The following is a 21929-nucleotide window of genomic DNA, read 5'->3' as shown; positions in this document are numbered from 1 at the left end:
GGAGGGTGGCTGGTTTATTTTTATTTTGTTTATTTATTTTATTTTGATCCCCCCTATGTTAATCACTTATTGATGCTGTTTTTGAAGTATGAATAAGTCAATAAGTAATTTATTCCATTGAAATATCATTGATGTATTATAGAAAAGTGATTTATCTTTTTATAAATGACAAAAGGCACATCTGCCTCATTTTATCTGTGGTATCGTAAAACTACTCAGAACCATGATATTTTCATTGGTATCGTACAGTGGGTCCCAATTTTGGTACCGTGACAACACTAATCTGGAGGGTTCATCTGCAAAAACGAATGAAAAACTAAACAACGGTACTCGGCATTCGGCCAAGCGTTTAATATTATTTGGCTTCGGCCACAAATTTTCATTTCGGTGCATCCCTACACAAAACCACATATACTTATTATAAAATGTAATATAGTGTTGGTGTTTAAAGTTGTGTAAGGGGCCCTCGTCTGCAACAAGAGGAAGATACCAAAATTACTAGCTAATATAAATTGATTTTGTTATACAAATTATTATTATTGTTAAAACCATGGCCATCTGTGACACGCTGACAGCCATAGGCTAACACAAACGTCATCATAGTAACTTTTCACAATCACTGCCAAACTCACCTGTTTGTCTTGCAGAGCAAACACCTGAATAACTAGGTCAGGTAAACAACCCTCGCCCTCCAGTATCTTGTCAGGAGTACAGCGATGACGTAGGCGAGTGCTGCAGTGATCACCGTACTCATGATGGTCTCTCAAATGTTCCCACGGAAACAAGTGAAACAGACTCCAAGCCTGTTTGTTAGCTCCGTTTATAACGCTGCAGACTCCCACTCACTGGAGACTCTACGTGATGACGGTGAAGACGACACATTACGTACACCTGAAGTCTGCGAGGGCTCAGTCTGCAGGTCCAGAGGGTGGAGATTTGGACTTAGCTGAAGATCGTGTGACATGATGATGAAGATGATGATGGTGATGATGATGATGCAGGAAGTGACTTGATGACTTTTTTTCCCAGAATGCCCAGAGACTACAATGAGGATGAAGATCCTGCAGCGAGGAGGAGGAAGAAGAAGAGGTGAGAGAGTATTGATGATCAGTTTGTCTTATTTATCAGTTTGAATTAGAATCAGGTTTGTTGATTTTCACATCAAGGATTTTTTGTTTTGTTTTATTGGTTTGCAGACAGCACAGATATGAACACAACAACAAACAAACAATAACAATATGTTTATAAATATATGTTATGAAAAATAATCTCCAGTGAACAGAGACAGTCGTCCAGAATGATGTGCGTTAATGTGACACATAAAGACAGATGTTAATGTGTGGATGGATTGTTATGTTGACAAGCACGCCACAGCTGGAATTAAGTTTCTTTGATGTTGACACAGTCTGAGCAGATCATTGGTCTCATCTCAGAGAGTTTCAGTCTGGATGTTTCAGTCCGACACAGGAAGCTGTTACAAGTATTATTCCCACAGTCACGGAAAACCTGGAAAAGTCACCGAACTTCAGTCACATTTTCAGGGCCTGGAAAAGTCCTGACATTTTGTTGCATGTGACAAAGTTGTTCCATTTACATCTGAAGCTGTTGATGTGGCACGTCTCGAACACATGTGACGTTTGTTTACAGTCCTGTTTGTTTATTTTCTCCCTGTGTTTGTGTCGCACTTCGTGTCTGCTTGCCAACTGAAATCATGTTTCAGTAGTTTGAATCTGAGATGTTTAAAATACATCAGCCAGTTTCATTTTTTATTGGTCCTTGAAAAGTCTGGAAAAGTTTTAAAACTTTATCCATGAAACTGTGCAGGACCCCGACTCGTACATGGAGAGGTCAACATGATATTCAGCCATATGAAGTACAGTCAGAGAGCGTTCTCTAGAGCCACACAGTGGATACAGGAAGTGCTTACTGCAGTCAGGAAACACCCCCTGACCCCTGCACTGTCTGTCACTGACATGTTGACCAGCGTCTCCCCAGTCTGTTCAGTGTGTGTGTGTGTGTGTGTGTGTGTGTGTGTGTGTGTGTGTGTGTGTGTGTGTGTGTGTGTGAAGGTGTGTGTGAAGGTGTGTGTGAAGGTGTGTGTGTGAAGGTATGAGTCTGTTCATCGCTGCTTTAACTGGTTACTGATGTGTGTTGTTGCAGTTATTATGCTAAGCTACGTCAGCAGGAGATGGAGCGAGAGAGGGAGCTGGCCGAGAAGTACCGAGACCGAGCGAGAGAGAGACGAGATGGAGTCAACAAGGACTACGAAGAGACTGAGCTCATTAGCACCACCGCTAACTACAGAGCTGTGGGACCCACTGCTGAGGCGTGAGTACCGCTAATGCTAACAGTGCTAACAGTACAGCGAACTACAGAGCTGCGGGACCCACTGCTGAGGCGTGAGTACCGCTAATGCTAACAGTGCTAACAGTACAGCTAACTACAGAGCTGTGGGACCCACTGCTGAGGCGTGAGTACCGCTAATGCTAACAGTGCTAACAGTACAGCGAACTACAGAGCTGCGGGACCCACTGCTGAGGCGTGAGTACCGCTAATGCTAACAGTGCTAACAGTACAGCGAACTACAGAGCTGTGGGACCCACTGCTGAGGCATGAGTACCGCTAATGCTAACAGTGCTAAAGACTGGAAGTAATGATATTTGTATATCTGCACTTTATATATTTGCTGTGAGTATTTATACTTCATATTTGTAGTTGATATTTGTTGTGTGTGTTTCAGTGATAAATCAGCAGCAGAGAAACGTCGTCAGCTGATCCAGGAGTCTAAGTTTTTGGGAGGTGACATGGAGCACACTCACTTGGTGAAAGGTCTGGACTTCGCTCTGCTGCAGAAGGTTAGTCTTCGTGAGTTATCATTGGCTTGGCATTAATGCTACATGTAGCTTCACCAGACAAACAGCTGAAATGAGCTTGTGTGTGTGTGTGTGTGTGTGTGTGTGTGTGTGTGTGTGTGTATGTGTGTGTGTGTGTGTGTGACAGGTGAGAGCTGAGATCACCAGTAAAGAGAAAGAAGAAGAAGACATGATGGAGAAAGTCCAGAAAGAGGCAAAGTATGAACCCAAATATAACCTGATTATAAACTGATTTATATAGTTTTCTTTTTAAACTTAGTTTTTTCTAAAACATTTGATCCATTTGACCTTTGACCTGTGTGTCTGACGTTTGACCTGTGTGTGTGTGTGTGTGTGTGTGTGTGTGTGTGTGTGTGTGTGTGTGTGTGTGTGTGTCTCTTTCAGGAAAGACGTGGAGCCGGAGGAGAAGATTGAGTTTAAGACTCGTCTCGGTGAGTTCGATCACCTGGTTTAATACCACCATTGTCATGATGATGATGATTATGATTCTTCAGCTTCAGACTCTGTGTGTGTGTGTGTGTGTGTGTGTGTGTGTGTTTGACCTCACACACTCACGCCATACAAACAAAGAAAGGATTTTAAAAAAGTTTGGATATTGTGATAAAAAGTGTTTTAGTGTTATTGAGAAAAATGTATTTCGATTTTAAAAGTTTAAATATTTTGAGATAACAAAGTGTATTTGTGTGAAACTTTGATGTTTTGAAAGAAAAAATATTTTATTAATTAAGTTGAAATATTTTGAGATAAAAAATTGCAGTGTTTCAAATAAACAAATATTTTAAGGAAAGAAGTTTGAATTTTATAAAGTCAATATTCGCAGTATAAAGTAAAGTTGTGATATTCAGACAGAAGCTGTGACGTTGTTTCATGTTTAAACTCTTTACTCTGTCATTAAAGGAATATTCCACTGAAATCAGACTCTACAGAGCTCTGTCTGTGTTCCTCCTCCTCCTCCTGCTGATGTATCTTCTCCTCCTCCTCCTCCTCCTGCTGATGTATCTTCTCCTCCTCCTCCTCAGGTAGGAATATCTACCGCGTGGTGTTTAGGACGGGTCAGGTGGAGAGGAACGAGCTCTTCCTGCCCGGCAGGATGGCGTACGTGGTCGACCTGGACGATGAGTTCACTGACACCGACATCCCGACTACTCTGATCCGCAGCAAAGCCGACTGTCCGAGCATGGAGGTATGGCCACGCCTCCCCTGTGACATCACGTTCATGTAGCTGACACTGATCCTCCGTCTGCTCGCTCTGAGTCTCTGTGGCTTATTAACATACTGACATCATGTGACGTCTCCGTGTCTCTCAGGCTCAGACGACTCTGACCACCAACGACATCGTCATCTCGAAGCTGACTCAGATCCTGTCGTACCTCCGCCAGGGAACACGACACAAGAAGATCAAGAAGAAGGACAAAGGTAACGTTACCTGCACCTGCTGTACTGTGACTCCTGCAGTAATTATACAAGTACTGTAGGTGTTGGTAGAGTCAGTGTGTGTGTGACACTAAGAGTTATCGTATTGCAAGACTAAAAGTTGCAAAAAAAAATTTAGACTGAAAGTTTTAAAATTAAAACTACACGTTTAGGACTACGTGTCCTAAAATTCTGAGATGAAAAGTTGTAAAATTTTAAGATAGTCGTAAAATATTTTTGACATTAAACGTAACATTGTGAGACTGAAAGCAGACTTAAGCTCGTACAATTTTTAGACTTAAAGCAACTCTTACCTTTCTTGCATTTCACACAGCACTTAGAAAAAATTTGAACATCCACAACTTCACCTCCCTCCAGAGGCCTACTCCTCCCTCCTCCATTACATCCTCGTGACGTCTATGATGAACATAGGCGTTGGCAAGGTAACGTTAGATACACGGAAGAGGAGAGCGAGTGTAACGTTACAACCAAGACAGTCAAACACAACCCCGGAGTTTTAAACTCAGCCGGAGTCAGTGATGACTGATGAGTTTTAGAATAAGGTTACAGTGCTAACGTTAGATAGTAGCGTTAACGTTACTAGTAAGTGGAAACGCACAAGGAAGATAACGTTAATGTTTCAGTTGTTTCAGCATTTGGTCCGAATGCAGTGATTGGTCAGAGTTTTCTCAGAACATGTGAGAATGATATAATCATGAGTTTTTATCTCTGCTGGAATTCACTTACATTTCAGTGTGCCATCAGCTTATTAATAGCATTTTAACCTAAACAAAGACAAGTGTAACATTTCCAGAAAGGTGAGTGTTGCTTTGACAATAAAAGCCGTATTCTGAGACTGAAATTTACAAAAATAAAATGAGACTAAAACTAAAATTTCACACTATAAGTTGTGAAATTTTAACAGTCATAATATTTTGAGACTAAACGTCGTAGTATTACGAGACTAAAACTAAAAGTTGCAGAATATTAAGACAGAAAGTCATAAAAGTTTTCAGAGTAAAGTTGTAAAATTTGTTAATTAAGGAGTAGTACTTTGGGACCAAAAGCTGCAGTGTTCAAAGATGAAGAGTAAAGAAGTATTTTGTCCACTCTGTGGACAGACAGACAGACTGTAGTTTATCTGATGAATGAATTCAGTTAATAAGTGTGTTTGTGTTGTAGGTAAACTGGATGATAAGAGGGCTCCTGAGGCTGATCTGAGGTAAGTACACAACAACACCACCAGAACTCTTCCTCTTCTGTGTCTCAGTAAAACTCTCCATCACAACTCTCCTCTTTGTGTTTCAGCATCTTTGAGGACATTGGAGACTACATCCCGTCCTCCACTTCGTCCTCCAAACCTCCCAAAGACAAAGACAGACACCGAGACAGAGAGAGGGAGAGAGACAGAGAGAGGGACAGGGACAGAGAGAGGGACAGGGACAGGGAAAGAGAGGACGACAGCAAGAGCAGGAGACACAATTACTTCGAGAAACCACGAGGAGACGAACATCAGGTGAGACGGATGGACGGACGGGTGTTTGTCATTATTATTATCATGGTTATTACTGAGACTAACTAACTGTCTGTCTATCTGTCTGTCTGTCTGTCTGTGTCTTTAGGTCATGGACGTGGACACCGGTAAATCACTTTATTTATTTCTTTTTTTAAAAACATCGAGTTCACAGTCTGAGAACAGACTGATGATAAAGAAACAATGAGCCGTTCCTGATGTCCTGTATGTCACATATATCTGTCTGCCTGCCTGTCTGTCTGTGTCCTGCAGGTCCTGGATCAGTCAGAGAGCAGATCAAGATGATCAATGAGAAGTTTGCAGGAGCAGCAGGCAGCCAGTGGCCGGGCCAGGAGCCATATCCTTCTGTGACGCAGCAGCTGATTGGTTCATAGCTGTCAAATGTTATATATGAGCAGCCTCTGTGATGGAGATATATATATTTATATACTTATATAACCCATATAACTCTGTAATATTTTAAACACAGGACAGGTGTGTCTGCACACAGGACAGGTGTAGCATCTGTACACAGGACAGGTGTGTCTGTACACAGGACAGGTGTAGCGTCTGTACACAGGACAGGTGTAGCGTCTGTAGACAGGACAGGTGTGTCTGTAGACAGGACAGGTGTGTGTACACAGGACAGGTGTGTGTACACAGGACAGGTGTGTCTGTACACAGGACAGGTGTGTCTGTACACAGGACAGGTGTAGCGTCTGTACACAGGACAGGTTTGTCTGTAGACAGGACAGGTGTGTCTGTAGACAGGACAGGTGTAGCATCTGTACACAGGACAGGTGTGCCTGTACACAGGACAGGTGTGTCTGTAGACAGGACAGGTGTGTCTGTAGACAGGACAGGTGTAGCGTCTATACACAGGACAGGTGTGTCTGTACACAGGACAGGTGTGTCTGTACACAGGACAGGTGTGTCTGTAGACAGGACAGGTGTAGCATCTGTACACAAGACAGGTGTGTCTGTAGACAGGACAGGTGTAGCATCTGTACACAGGACAGGTGTAACGTCTGTAGACAGGACAGATGTAGCATCTGTACACAGGACAGGTGTAGCATCTGTACACAGGACAGGTGTGTCTGTACACAGGACAGGTGTAGCGTCTGTACACAGGACAGGTGTAACGTCTGTAGACAGGACAGGTGTAGCATCTGTACACAGGACAGGTGTGTCTGTACCCAGGACAGGTGTGTCTGTAGACAGGACAGGTGTAGCATCTGTACACAAGACAGGTGTGTCTGTACACAAGACAGGTGTGTCTGTACACAGGACAGGTGTGTCTGTACACAGGACAGGTGTAGCGTCTGTACACAGGACAGGTGTAGCGTCTGTACACAGGACAGGTGTAGCATCTGTACACAGGACAGGTGTGTCTGTACACAGAACAGGTGTGTCTGCACACAGGACAGGTGTGTCTGCACACAGGACAGGTGAGTTCGTACATAGGACAGGTGTGTCTGTAGACAGGAAAGGTGTAGCATCTGTAGACAGGACAGGTGTGTCTGTACACAGGACAGGTGTAGCATCTGTACACGGGACAGGTGTGTCTGTAGACAGGACAGGTGTAGCGTCTGTACACAGGACAGGTGTGTCTGTACACAGGACAGGTGTGTCTGTACACAGGACAGGTGTAGCGTCTGTAGACAGGACAGGTGTAGCATCTGTACACAGGACAGGTGTGGCGTCTGTAGACAGGACAGGTGTAGCATCTGTACACAGGACAGGTGTGTGTGTAGACAGGACAGGTGTAGCATCTGTACACAGGACAGGTGTGTCTGTAGACAGGACAGGTGTAGCGTCTGTGCACAGGACAGGTGTGTTCGTACATAGGACAGGTGTGTCTGTAGACAGGACAGGTGTAGCATCTGTAGACAGGACAGGTGTGTCTGTACACAGGACAGGTGTAGCATCTGTACACAGGACAGGTGTGTCTGTACACAGGACAGGTGTAGCGTCTGCACACAGGACAGGTGTAGCGTCTGCACACAGGACAGGTGTAGCATCTGTACACAGGACAGGTGTAGCATCTGTAGACAGGACAGGTGTAGCGTCTGTTGTACACAGGACAGGTGTAGCATCTGTAGACAGGACAGGTGTAGCGTCTGTAGACAGGACAGGTGTAGCGTCTGTACACAGGACAGGTGTAGCGTCTGTACACAGGACAGGTGTGTCTGTAGACAGGACAGGTGTAGCGTCTGTACACAGGACAGGTGTAGCGTCTGTACACAGGACAGGTGTAGTGTCTGTTCACAGGACAGGTGTAGCATCTGTACACAGGACAGGTGTGTCTACACACAGGACAGGTGTGTCTGTAGACAGGACAGGTGTAGCATCTGTAGACAGGACAGGTGTGTCTGTAGACAGGACAGGTGAAGCATCTGTACACAGGACAGGTGTAGCATCTGTACACAGGACAGGTGTGTCTGTAGTGTCACTGCAGTGTTGGTCTTTAACCAGATTTTACTGGTTCTCAGAGGAGAGATGGCAAAGAACAGCTGGGAGATTTCTTTGGAGGATCCAACTCATATGCAGAGTGTTACCCTGCTACGTAAGATACACACACACACACACACACACACACACTCTTAAAGTACATGCATCATTGAGTAATTATATCTGTTGTTTGTGTGTGTGTGTGTGTGTGTGTGTGTGTGTGTGTGTGTGTGTGTGTGTGTGTGTGTGTGCGCAGAATGGACGACCTGGCTGTGGACAGTGATGAGGAGGTGGACTACAGTAAGATGGACCAGGTAACTACAACTCCCAGCATGTATAAGAAGGGTCCTCTGGGTCTGTTAACAGTCCCTGTGTGGTAGTTAAACCTGTGTCTGTGTGTCTGTGTGTGTGTGTCTGTGTGTGTGTTCCAGGGGAACAAGAAGGGGCCTCTGGGACGCTGGGACTTTGACACGCAGGAGGAATACTCCGACTACATGAACAACAAGGAGGCGCTGCCAAAGTACGTACGGTGTCTGTTCCCTGAGCTCTGACTGACAGGCTGATCTACTGAGGAATGTGATGACGATGAAGTTTGTCCCTGCAGGGCTGCCTTCCAGTACGGCATCAAGATGTCTGAGGGCAGGAAGACTCGACGCTTCAAAGAGACCAATGAGAAGGCAGAACTGGACCGACAGTGGAAGAAGATCAGCGCCGTGAGTTCACAGATAAAAGTCATAATAAACATGTCTGTAAACAGGAAGTAGTCACAAAATATGTTTCATTAAAATATATTTATTTTCTTTTTACAGTGTGAGATAAATTTACCTGATTTTACAGTGTGGGGTCTGACGTAACTTTATGGACACTGAACTGTGAACACTGGTTATTATATCTTACGTGGGGAGAGTAGCTGTTACCATGGTAACAACTAACAGGGATCCAACAATAAACAATCTGTTTGTGTTTCAGATCATAGAGAAGAGGAAGAAGATGGAGGCTGATGGGTGAGTGTTTCCTGTTTCCTGTTATGTATTCAGCCAATCAAAAGAGAGCGCGTAGTCCTCGTCAGTCCTGTCAGTGTAAACAGTAAACAATAAACAGTAAACAGTGTGTTTGTGTTTCAGAGTGGACGTGAAGAGGCCCAAATACTGAAGACTCTGAGCTGTCGTCCATCAGGATCAGTATTGATCAGTTATTATCTGTTATTGATCTGTGAAGTGATGATTAGTTAAAACCTGTCCATCGATCAGCGTTTGTAGTTTTAGCTTCAGCAAAATAATTTAAAGTTCAATAACCCATCTGATCGTCTCCTGAAGTTATTGATCAGTTTGTGATATCTCATGTTGTTGAAGCATTATTAATCAATAAAACTGTTTGGTCTCATTTTGTCGTTTGTCGTTTTCACTGGTTTATGACTGGTTTTACCCTCAAACCCCTGAGAACCCCTTATAATGCAAAGCAACCCCTTAAGTCCCAAAGAAAACTCTTAAGTCACAAAGAAACCTCTTAAGTCACAAAGAAATCCCTTAAGTCCCAAAGAAACCCCTAAAGTCACAAAGGTGCTTTAGAGATGCAGTGACACGAGGGTTTGTCAGTGTTCAGAGTTCGACCCAGCAGCAGTTTGTAGAAACAAACGTGACGATCGTCAGATTTTATATTTTCTTGATGTCGTTTTACAAACTGGAACAAATGTAAACTTCAGACTTTGTTTTTCAGACTCAGCTGATTAATTAATGAATTAAGGAGGTGTGTTTGTTCTAATTAAAGACGAAATCATCAGTGAACCTGGTGTGTGTGTGTGCGCGCGCTAATTAGTGTGTTGGTCTCGTTAAGACGCAGCTCCTCATTAACAGATCAAACTGTTTGTTGTTGTTGACGACACAAACATGTTTAACTCTTTGACAACAACTGGACGAATTAATCCTCCAAATTAGCATCAACGAGCTAATGAGTGTTTGTTAATTAGCCCGTGTGTGTGTGTGTGTGTGTGTGTGTTTTGACGGACAGCTGGACTGATGAATATGGAGATCTGTGCATGTTTGTTAAGATGCTAACGAGATGTAAACGAGCGGCTAACGAGGCCTCAGAGCTCCGCCCCCCAGCAGCTCCAACAGGAAGTTGATTCTTCAACATCAAAGACAAAGTTTGACTGTTTTTGTCTTTAATCTGATGATGTTTATAAACATTCAGGACGAAGGTGCAGCGAAGTGAAACTCATCGTCAGAGTAACGATAAACATTGTTAACCCTTTAAGATGTGATGCAGCTTCCTGTCGTTCCTCTGGGTGATGATGTCGTAGTTACATTTCAGGGACTGAAACTTTCTTCATATGAACTGACTGACAGACGGGCGGACGTTAACAGACAGGATCACCTGCAGACAGGATCACCTGCAGACAGGATCACCTGCAGACAGGATCACCTGCAGACAGAGCACCTGCAGCCAGAGCACCTGCAGACAGGATCACCTGCAGACAGAACACCTGCAGACAGGAACACCTGCAGACAGAGCACCTGCAGACAGGATCACCTGCAGACAGAGCACCTGCAGACAGGATCACCTGCAGACAGGATCACCTGCAGACAGAGCACCTGCAGACAGGATCACCTGCAGACAGAACACCTGCAGACAGGATCACCTGCAGACAGAGCACCTGCAGACAGAACACCTGCAGACAGGAGCACCTGCAGACAGGATCACCTGCAGACAGGATCACCTGCAGACAGAACACCTGCAGACAGGATCACCTGCAGACAGGATCAAGGTCTGAAAAATACCAACCGATGGATTTCAGGTAAAATAAAATGTAATCAAGGAGACAATGGGGACACAGCTCTGTGTGTGTGTGTGTGTGTGTGTGTGTGTGTGTGTGTGTGTGTGTGTGTGTTGCCTCAAACCTTCAGTGTGTGATTTTCTTTTGTTGTCTGGTGAACTCTCTGCAGTGCTCTCTGATTGGTCGGCTCTGCTGCGGTCTCGCTCTGTTGGTCACATTCATCACAGTGACAGAGAGTCAACCAATCAGATCACACATACACACACTGTATAGGTGTGTGTGTGTGTGTGTGTGTGTGTGTGTGTGTGTGTGTGTGTGTGTCAGAGAGGCGATGAAGCCAAAAGGTGAACCGACGTTCTCATTTGCTTAACTGGGTCGCGTGGGGATGAGGTGTGTGTATGTGTGTGTGCGCGTGTGTGCTAGATAGAGGAAAAGCTGGGCTGAAACACAGCGGGTTAATGTCATGACACAATTCACACCTTCATCCATCTCACACACACACACACACACTGTTAATCTGACCTTTCTTCTCACTGATGGATATAGTTCCAGTTCTTTGCTGTGTGTGTGTGTGTGTGTGTACCAATCACAGAGCAGGACAAACACAGTAGTCCAAAACCAGAGTTTAATTTTTATTTTATTTTTTACAGTGTATTTTATATTCACACTGTAAAAAAACCTCAATTGAGTCTGAAATAGAAATAAAAACAGTTCAGATTATTAAAGAGGTGTTCAGAGAGTGATGATGATGATGATGATGATGATGTAAGGCTGTGCAATTAATCGTCTGGTGATCGAGATCATGATTTTGAGGTCAAACGATTTCAAAATGAATGAAATCGAGGGTAAACGCCTGGAGATGTTATTTTGTCTCCTGCGGAAGTCGCACAGTACCACCAAAATAATTATGATTATGATTTTTTTTCGATAATCGAGCAGCCCTATGATGAGGATGATGAGGAGGAGGAGGAAGGGAAGAAGAAGAATAAAAAATGTAAATGACTGAAATATTTAAAGATCAATTACAATGTTTATTTTTCAGTTTCAGGTTTAATCTGTGACAAAGTTTCAATGATTCAAATCAAAGGTCACATGACCTCAGGCGCCTCGTGACCTCATCGAGCTTCAGATTAAAGATGGCCGACGTTCTTTAATCAGCAGCAGGTGAGTTTGATCGTTGACAAAGTTCAGCTGATACAAAATTTATAATCAATAATCAGAGCTCAGTCCTGATTCTTCATGAACACAGAGTTCAGGTTCTGTGGAGACCTCGTCTCACACCTCTCCCCAAACATCTTCACACACCTCGTCTCCCACCACATCACACACCTCGTCTCACACCTCGTCTCCCACCTCTCCCAAACATCTTCACACACCTTGTCACACACCTTGTCGAACACCTCGTCACACACCTTGTCTCACACCTTGTCTCACACCTCGTCACACACCTTGTCTCACACCACATCACACACCTTGTCTCACACCTCGTCACACACCTCGTCTCACACCACATCACACACCTTGTCACACACCTTGTCTCACACCACATCACACACCTTGTCTCACACCACATCACACACCTCGTCTCACACCTCTCCTCAAACATCTTCACACACCTTGTCTCACACCTCGTCACACACCTTGTCTCACACCTCGTCACACATCTTGTCTCACACCACATCACACACCTCGTCTCACACCTCTCCTCAAACATCTTCACACACCTTGTCTCACACCTCGTCACACACCTTGTCTCACACCTCGTCACACATCTTGTCTCACACCACATCACACACCTTCTCTCACACCTCGTCACACACCTCGTCTCACACCACATCACACACCTCGTCTCACACCTCTCCTCAAACATCTTCACACACCTCGTCTCCCACCTCGTCTCACACCTCTCCCCAAACATCTTCACACACCTCGTCTCCCACCTCGTCACACACCACATCACACACCTTGTCTCACACCTCTCCTCAAACATCTTCACACACCTCGTCACACACCACATCACACACCTTGTCTCACACCTCTCCTCAAACATCTTCACACACCTCGTCACACACCACTTCACACACCTTGTCTCACACCTCTCCTCAAACATCTTCACACACCTTGTCTCACACCTTGTCTCACACCTCTCCTCAAACATCTTCACACACCTCGTCTCACACCTCTCCTTAAACATCTTCACACACCTTGTCTCACGCCTCGTCTCACACCTCTCCTTAAACATCTTCACACACCTTGTCTCACGCCTCGTCTCACACCTTGTCTCACACCTCTCCTCAAACATCTTCACACACCTCGTCTCACACCTCTCCTTAAACATCTTCACACACCTTGTCTCACGCCTCGTCTCACACCTCTCCTTAAACATCTTCACACACCTTGTCTCACGCCTCGTCACACATCTTGTCTCACACCTCTCCTCAAACATCTTCACACACCTCGTCTCACACCGTCTCACACCTCGTCACACACCTTGTCTCACACTGTCTCACACCTCGTCTCACACCGTCTCACACCTTGTCACAAGGCCAACTAATGACCAACTCAGACGTGTTCAGTATTTAGTATTTTAAACTCATGATGATGATGATGTAATAAACTCTGTACAGGTCACTGAAAATAAAAACAACCAATCAGCTGTAAGCGCTGCCTCGTTAAGGACCACAGCTCGTTAAGATGTTCAGGACCACGCCCACTCTGTGATGTCACTACTGAGGTCTGGGTTCAAAACTGTGATTGTTAACTCGTTAAGCTCGTTAAGTTGTGTTTCCTGTTCTGTTGAGAACTCAGCAGGTGATCAGAGACGGTCCGACCTCAGCTGGGACCAGAACTACAGGAACACATGACACAAAGTTTTACTGCAGTAGAGAAAAAAATGTGGCTCCGCCCCCTGCTATCAAGAGTCACCTGATGACATCACAGGTGTTCATGTGATGTGTCACGTGAAACCCCTCCCCCATCAGGGTGACCAGTCCTGTTCACACCAGGCTCCGCCCTCTTTAATAATAATAATACTAACAATAATAATAAAAACAGGAAGTAGACAGAGAGGTGGCTGATGGGACTCTGAGTGTTTAGTTCCTCTTTTGTTTTTAATTTGTCCATGTTTCAGGAGGTCCAGTACAGCTTCATCAGCTGCTCCTCTTCATCAGCAGCTCCTCAGAAGAGCAGTGGAGGCTTGGTGAACGGTCTGTTCTCTGCACAAAAAGGTTCATTAATTTATTTTAGTTTGTTTTGTCTCAATTTTATTTTATTTATGTATAAATATTTATATATTTATATATTTTATTTTATTTTTGCAGAGTACTGTCTGTCAGGCTACCCAGAGCTCTGTCTGTCAGGATGACCCATAGTACTGTCTGTCAAGATGACCCAGAGTACTGTCTGTCAGGCTACCCAGAGTACTGTCTGTCAGGATGACCCATAGTACTATCTTTCAAGATGACCCAGAGTACTGTCTGTCAGGCCACCCAGAGTACTGTCTGTCAGGATGACCCAGAGCTCTGTCTGTCAGGATGACCCAGAGTACTGTCTGTCAGGATGACCCAGAGTACTGTCTGTCAGGTTACCCAGAGTACTGTATGTCAGGCTACCCAGAGTACTGTCTGTCAGGCTGACCCAGAGTACTGTCTGTCAGGCTACCCAGAGTACTGTCTGTCAGGCTACCCAGAGTACTGTCTGTCAGGCTACCCAGAGGACTGTCTGTCAGGCTACCCAGAGTACTGTCTGTCAGGATGACCCAGAGCTCTGTCTGTCAGGCTGACCCAGAGCTCTGTCTGTCAGGCTGACCCAGAGTACTGTCTGTCAGGATGACCCAGAGCTCTGTCTGTCAGGATGACCCAGAGCTCTGTCTGTCAGGATGACCCAGAGTACTGTCTGTTAGGCTGACCCAGAGCTCTGTCTGTCAGGCTGACCCATAGTACTGTCTGTCAGACTACCCAGAGTACTGTCTGTCAGGATGACCCAGAGTACTGTCTGTCAGGCTACCCAGAGTACTGTCTGTCAGGATGACCCAGAGCTCTGTCTGTCAGGCTACCCAGAGTACTGTCTGTCATACACGTTGATTAACAGAGCTGAACTCATCTGTTCCTGCAGATAACAAGATAAACATCCTATGTAGAGCCTTTTAGTGACTAAAATATATTAATGCATCTCTGTGTAACATATATAACATTTAACACATAACGAGGTAAAAATCAAACTGAATCTGGAAGAAACACAAGGAACACACATGTAATCACACACACACACACACACACACACACACACGTCGCTGCTTTGATGAATGAATCTTATTATATTGTCACACACACACACACACACTCTGCTGTGTAAACACTGTGTGTGTGTGTGTGTGTGTGTGTGTGTGTGTGTGTGTGTGTTCTGCTGTGAAGTCTCTGATCGTTTCTGTTGATTCAATTTCACAGTCCACACACACACACACACACACACACACACACACACACAGAGGGAAGTATTTAAAGTGACAGAGACTCCTCAGTCTGTTCATGTTTCCTGTTATAATATCGTTACGTTAACATTTTTGATGATTTTTGTTTACCTTTTAAAGTTTTTGCCGATTTTTTTATTTCTTAAAAATGTTTGGGGTTTTTTCTGTTTAAAATGTTTGATGATTTCATTATTTTTCAAATTTATTTATTTATCTAAAGTTTTGGACGCTTTGTAAAGAAACGGTAAAACAGTGCCTCAAACATGCCTGTGGAGGGTTTCACAGGCATGTTTTAAACATGTCTCTGTTATCACAGTCAGAAATTGTAACAACAGAAATTATCATTGGACTTTCACATGTCTGACAGTCCTTGGACGAATCATGTGTGACGAAACCAAATCTGATCTTAAAACAGTAATAATTAAATTCATTTTAATATTACTAAATGTTTGCATGACGAGTGAAAAAGTTTTGACTTTCAAACATTAAAATTCTATGTTGGAGGGTCACGTCAGCTCAGGACAAAATATTTGGACAAACAATCGTTTATTGTAACTGTTGATTCTTCTCTGTTGTTGATCTCAGCACAGGCATTTATTTTAAATTAATCTATTTAAGAATAATGCTGTGTTTCTCTTGTCGTTATTAAATCTTGAATGTTCAGACTCAGACTGACATCATGTCAGTGACATCATGTCAGTGACATCATGTCAGTGACTTCCTGTCTGCAGCTCAGTGTTTCCTGCAGACGTCTTTTTCTTTTTAAAACACAGTGGTGTTTTCTCCGTAGCTGTCTGATGATACTGGAGGACGTGTTGGATATTAATCTAACCCTCCATGTTACAGCGCCACCTGCTGTTGTTCTCAGCTGTTTCATCTACAGTATAATGTGCTTTATATTTGAGCTGTGTGTGACTGTTGTTACCTTGAGCTGCAGAGTTCTCCTGCTGTTTGTTCTCCGGCTCGTTCTCAGGAATCACTGCGTCTAAAACACAGACATGTACTTTTACTGTGTACTTATATACCTCAGAGTACTTTTACTGTGTACTTATATACCTCAGACTACTTTTACTGTGTACTTATATACCTCAGAGTACTTTTACTGTGTACTTATATACCTCAGAGTACTTCTACTGTGTACTTATATACCTCAGAGTACTTCTACTGTGTACTTATATACCTCAGAGTACTTTTACTGTGTACTTATATACCTCAGAGTACTTCTACTGTGTACTTATATACCTCAGAGTACTTTTACTGTGTACTTATATACCTCAGAGTACTTTTACTGTGTACTTATATATCTCAGAGTACTTTTACTGTGTACTTATATACCTCAGAGTACTTTTACTGTGTACTTATATACCTCAGAGTACTTTTACTGTGTACTTCTACACCTCAGAGTACTTTTACTGTGTACTTCTATATCTCAGAGTACTTTTACTGTGTACTTATATACCTCAGAGTACTTTTACTGTGTACTTATATATCTCAGAGTACTTTTACTGTGTACTTATATACCTCAGAGTACTTTTACTGTGTACTTCTACACCTCAGAGTACTTCTACTGTGTACTTATATACCTCAGAGTACTTTTACTGTGTACTTCTACACCTCAGAGTACTTTTACTGTGTACTTATATACCTCAGAGTACTTCTACTGTGTACTTCTACACCTCAGAGTACTTTTACTGTGTACTTATATACCTCAGAGTACTTTTACTGTGTACTTATATACCTCAGAGTACTTTTACTGTGTATTTCTACACCTCAGAGTACTTTTACTGTGTACTTCTACATCTCAGAGTACTTCTACTGTGTACTTATATACCTCAGAGTACTTTTACTGTGTACTTCTACACCTCAGAGTACTTTTACTGTGTACTTCTACACCTCAGACGTCAGGACAAAAGTTCAGATGCAGTTTTTCTGAAGTCTTTGGTCGAGTACAGAAATAAGAGAAGAAGAGTCAGAGGACTCACCTGTGTGTTTGAGCGCTCGCTCCACCTGCTCTCTCCTCCGTGACTCAAAGTCCAACGCCTCCTGTAACTTCCTCTTCGCCTTCTTCTCCTTCTTCAGCCTCCTCTGGATCGACACTGATGACCACACACCATAATAACAGGACAGACCATAATAATAACTAGACAATGCAGTTCCTGCATATACTGTGTGTGAATGCTAAGAGCTGAAAAAGCAGAACATTGCTGAAAATGAACTGAACTGTGACACTGTCAGAGCTGAACGTTCAGATGAACTGTTTAAGAGAACTGAAAGAAAAAATGTTTTTTGTTAATAATCCTGCAGGAGGGAAAAACACAATATTTCAAAAAGTGGAAAATGTTGAAAAAAGAAACAAAAAATCTGAACAGTTTGATATTTGAACTGTTTCTGTAGAAATATTCACCTAAAAACATTCTGAAGAGTAAAGATTTAGATGCTGAATCAGCGTTAATTATGTTTATTTAATTTAGTGTCTGTTACAATGAGTTACAGTCTAACCTGTCTCACCTCTGTAGCGACCTGTCTCACCTGTGCAGCGACCTGTCTCACCTCGTGTCTGCAGCTCGGAGCTCAGCTGTCTCTGGAGCGTCTGTCTTGCGTCTCGTTCCCGCTCCAGCTCCAGTTTTAACTCTTTCCTCTCAAGCTGGTTCTGTTTGTCCTGAGATCGAGCGCTCTCCACCGCCACCTTCAGGAGACCCTGAGGACACACAGACTGATGACTCACCGTGAGACGTCCTGATGGGACAAACCAATGGACTGGAGGTCCACCTGGACACTTGGAGTGCATTACAGACTGTACATTATTTATTTTATTTTTTATTTGTTTATTTCGCACCATTGCACAAGACAATAGAAAAACAAAACAAAAAGCTGACCATCACAAAATAAAGGTGCTGAGCAGAGGCAAGAGACCCAGATGGGCCTATACGGGGCCTCAACTCCTTAAATACAGTACATCACCAATTCAACACAAGAGCCTAAAGCAAAGTGAAAATAAAAAACATCCAAACAAATTTCATAACATAGAGATAACAAGAATAATAATAATAATGATAATAATACTTACATTAATAATAATAATCAAAACAAATCAAGATAAAACAGCAAACACAAAATGACAGTAACAAAAAGCACAAAGTTATTCACCTAACAAAGTATATTTAAGCCTGGACTTCAGCAGTGGAGCAGAGGAACAGTTTTTAATCATAGAAGGTTTTGAATTCCATATTGTAGGACCTCTGAATCTTATACTGAACTGACCTAATGTGCGGGAGAAATGACAATGAATATTTTTTGATTGCCTGGTAGGATATGAATGAATACTGGAATTTGGTATGAAAAAAATATGGAAAACAGCAGGAAAATAATCAACCTTTTGAATACAGTTAAACTGATACACATTAATATCAAAAATTGATAATATCTTAAGTTGCCTTAAAAGAGGAGCAGATGGTTCAGTTTGAGTAGAAATAGTGGCAAGCCTTATGAATTACTTTTGCAACAAAAAAAGTTTGTGAAGAGAAGTAGGAAATGTACTGGCCCAAATAATATTACAATAAGATAAATATGGGTATATAAAACTGTAATACAATGTCAGAAGACAGGAGCGATTCACTAAATAAGAAATCATTCTAATTATCCCATAAGACTTCATAATTTTTTTGCACACAAGCTCAATATGGCTTTTCCATGTAAGGCCTTCATCAACAACAACACCTAAAACTTTGGCATGAGAGACCTGTTTAATTTCAATGTCATTGATAAATAATTTAGAGTCTTGTTTTGAATAATTTTTGTTTTTATGTTTATGTGTATAATTGGAATTGTTGATGTTTAAGGAAAGCCTATTCATCTGAAACCATCTCGAGGTTTGAAGTATAGTATTTGCATCTTTAATCAGGGAAGCGAAGTCAGAATGTGAAAAAACTATGTTTGTGTCATCAGCGAAAATAATGGGCAGAGCAGTATCAAACTGTACAGCAAAATCATTTATAAAAATCAAAAACAGAAGAGGCCCAAGAATTGAACCTTGTGGTACACCACAAGAAACCACTGTTCAATTGGAATTCATACCCTCTATACAAACATATTGCTGCCGATTGCTGAGATAATCTCTAAGCCAATGGATAACAATATCCTGAAAACCATAACGAACAAGTTTGGATATTAGGATACTATGATCAGCTGTATCAAAGGCTTTCGATAAATCCATCATCATCTGTATGTCTCCATGTTATTGTCTCTGTGATACCATCCGTCTATTATCTCCCGTACATTATTGTCTCTACATTATCACCTCTACATTATTGTCTCTACATTATCACCTCTACATTATTGTCTCCACATTACTGTCTCTACAATACTGTCTCTACATTATCATCTCGGTGTTATTGTCTCTACATTATCGTCTCTGCATTATTGTCCCTACATTATCGTCTCCACAATACTGTCTCTACATTACTGTCTCTACATTATCGTCTCCACAATACTGTCTCTACATTATCATCTCGGTGTTATTGTCTCTACATTATCGTCTCTGCATTATTGTCCCTACATTATCATCTCTACAATACTGTCTCTACATTATTGTCTCTGCATTATTGTCTCCACAATACCGTATCTACATTATCATCTTGGTGTTATTGTCTCTACATTATCTTCTCTACATTATTGTCTCCACAATACCGTATCTACATTATCATCTCGGTGTTATTGTCTCTACATTATCATCTCTACAATACTGTCCCTACATTATTGTCTCCACATTACTGTCTCTACATTATTGTCTCTGCATTATTGTCTCCACAATACCGTATCTACATTATCATCTCGGTGTTATTGTCTCTACATTATCTTCTCTACATTATTGTCTCCACAATACCGTATCTACATTATCATCTCGGTGTTATTGTCTCTACATTATCGTCTCTACATTGTTGTCTCCACAATACCGTATCTACATTATCATCTCGGTGTTATTGTCTCTACATTATCGTCTCTACATTATTGTCTCCACAATACCGTATCTACATTATCATCTCGGTGTTATTGTCTCTACATTATCATCTCGGTGTTATTGTCTCTACATTATTGTCCCCACAATACTGTCTCTACATTATTGTCTCCACAATACTATCGCTACATTATTGTCTCAACATTGTTGTCTCTGTTATTGTCTCTACATTATTGTCTCTGTGTTATTTCAGGTAGTTCTGTCACCTGTATGTTGGTCAGCAGTGTCTCCATGGACGACAGACCTTCAGCCAACAGAAACGGAGTGAAGGCAGAGTTTGCATTGTTGACCGACAACGGCTGAGAGGTGAGAGGCAGCCTCTCATTGGTCGGTTTGGGGAGGGGGAAGGGCAACATGCTGTCATCTGCAGGTAGAAACAAAGTAAACACACGTTTGTTGTTGACGTGTTTTAGTTTCAGCCAATCAACAAACAGCATCCTGAATATTTAAAGACGTTTTATTAAAGGTGGAGAAGAACTTCCTGTTTTATTCAAGATCTGTGTGTATGTGTGTGTGTGTGTATTATCGTATGTTTTGTATCTTTGTGAGGACCAGTGTGGGTGTTAGACCTGCGTAGTGAGGACATCTGAGAATACATCACCTCGGCCAGAGTCCTCACAAAGACACAGGTAAAATCCTGTAAGACACACAGGATCTGAGTCGTGGCTCAACCGTCTGTTGTCTCTGCCCTGTTGGTCTGTCCGTCCATCATCACATCAGACGTTTAAAACTGATGTCTGAGCTGCAGTGTTCCACAGATTCATCACACACAGGTGTGTCGATCTGATCAAAGACTTTGTGTTACCTCACTGTGACATCACTCCTCCATCCTCCAATCAGAAGTCAGATCAGTGGATGATGAGGAGTGATCACAGAGAAGGTGTGAAGAGATGTGACGCAGACAGAGTCAGTGTTTGTTCATGAATAACAGACATGTTTGTGTTTGTCGGTCCGTCTCTTACCGTTGTCCCTCACAACCTTCTTAAAGTTGTTTTCTTGCTCTGCGATGTCTCCATCTGTCGATGACATCACACACAGGATACAGGATCAGGAAGCAGGAAGCAGCTCTCCGACTGCTGAGTCATGTTTGTTTGTTTATACACTGAACAAAAATATAAACGCAACACTTTTGTTTTTGCTCCCATTTTCCATGAGCTGAACTCAAAGATCTAAAACATTTTCGTACTGGTACTCGTACTCGTCGTACTCGTACTCGTCGTTGTCCTCCGCTTATCCGGGTCCAGGTCGCGGGGGCAGCAGCCTCAGCAAAGAAGCCCAGACAGTCCTCTCCCCAGCCACTTCCGTCAGCTCTTCCGCGGGAACCCCGAGGCGTTCCCAGGCCAGCCGGGTGATGTAGTCCCTCCAGCGTGTTCTGGGGCGGCCCCGAGGTCTCCTCCCGGTTGGACACGCCCGAAACACCTCCC

At 42.9% G+C, this 21929-nt stretch overlaps 2 protein-coding genes across 4 annotated transcripts in view; one reads left to right on the top strand and one right to left on the bottom strand.

Annotated features, from left to right (window-relative positions):
• The window catches only part of ik (IK cytokine), a 13933-nt gene extending 4300 nt beyond the window's left edge, over window positions 1–9633 (top strand). The window contains exons 4-20 of the mRNA XM_050038454.1: window positions 1030–1089; window positions 2161–2328; window positions 2741–2855; window positions 3001–3071; window positions 3258–3304; window positions 3893–4056; window positions 4181–4289; window positions 5469–5508; window positions 5595–5802; window positions 5909–5927; window positions 6073–6157; window positions 8282–8365; window positions 8507–8564; window positions 8682–8770; window positions 8855–8963; window positions 9220–9254; window positions 9375–9633. Of these exons, the coding sequence (XP_049894411.1) occupies window positions 1030–1089; window positions 2161–2328; window positions 2741–2855; window positions 3001–3071; window positions 3258–3304; window positions 3893–4056; window positions 4181–4289; window positions 5469–5508; window positions 5595–5802; window positions 5909–5927; window positions 6073–6157; window positions 8282–8365; window positions 8507–8564; window positions 8682–8770; window positions 8855–8963; window positions 9220–9254; window positions 9375–9402 (1489 nt within the window). The 3' untranslated portion in view covers window positions 9403–9633. The remainder of the gene's footprint in view (window positions 1–1029; window positions 1090–2160; window positions 2329–2740; window positions 2856–3000; window positions 3072–3257; window positions 3305–3892; window positions 4057–4180; window positions 4290–5468; window positions 5509–5594; window positions 5803–5908; window positions 5928–6072; window positions 6158–8281; window positions 8366–8506; window positions 8565–8681; window positions 8771–8854; window positions 8964–9219; window positions 9255–9374) is intronic.
• A 2054-nt stretch (window positions 9634–11687) lies between these two features.
• LOC126388386 (dachshund homolog 2-like) overlaps window positions 11688–21929 on the bottom strand; it is a 32863-nt gene continuing 22621 nt past the window's right edge. Inside the window, exons 6-15 of one of the 3 annotated variants that reach the window (XM_050041508.1) lie at window positions 21468–21521; window positions 20712–20869; window positions 18042–18189; window positions 17474–17587; window positions 16417–16476; window positions 13372–14238; window positions 12868–12903; window positions 12760–12795; window positions 12640–12675; window positions 11688–12579 (exon numbers count right to left, since the gene is read on the bottom strand). In XM_050041508.1, coding sequence (XP_049897465.1) covers window positions 14201–14238; window positions 16417–16476; window positions 17474–17587; window positions 18042–18189; window positions 20712–20869; window positions 21468–21521 — 572 coding nt within the window. In that variant the 3' untranslated portion in view covers window positions 11688–12579; window positions 12640–12675; window positions 12760–12795; window positions 12868–12903; window positions 13372–14200. Of the gene's footprint in view, window positions 12796–12867; window positions 12904–13119; window positions 13228–13371; window positions 14239–16416; window positions 16477–17473; window positions 17588–18041; window positions 18190–20711; window positions 20870–21467; window positions 21522–21929 lie in introns of all 3 variants that reach the window. The other 2 variants (XM_050041506.1, XM_050041507.1) reach the window with 2 other exon arrangements.

Source organism: Epinephelus moara, chromosome 3, assembly GCF_006386435.1.
Source record: "Epinephelus moara isolate mb chromosome 3, YSFRI_EMoa_1.0, whole genome shotgun sequence".
Taxonomy (NCBI): Eukaryota; Metazoa; Chordata; class Actinopteri; order Perciformes; family Serranidae; genus Epinephelus; species Epinephelus moara.
The sequence above is the reverse complement of the archived record's forward strand: the minus strand, read 5'-3'. Positions and strand labels throughout refer to the sequence as shown.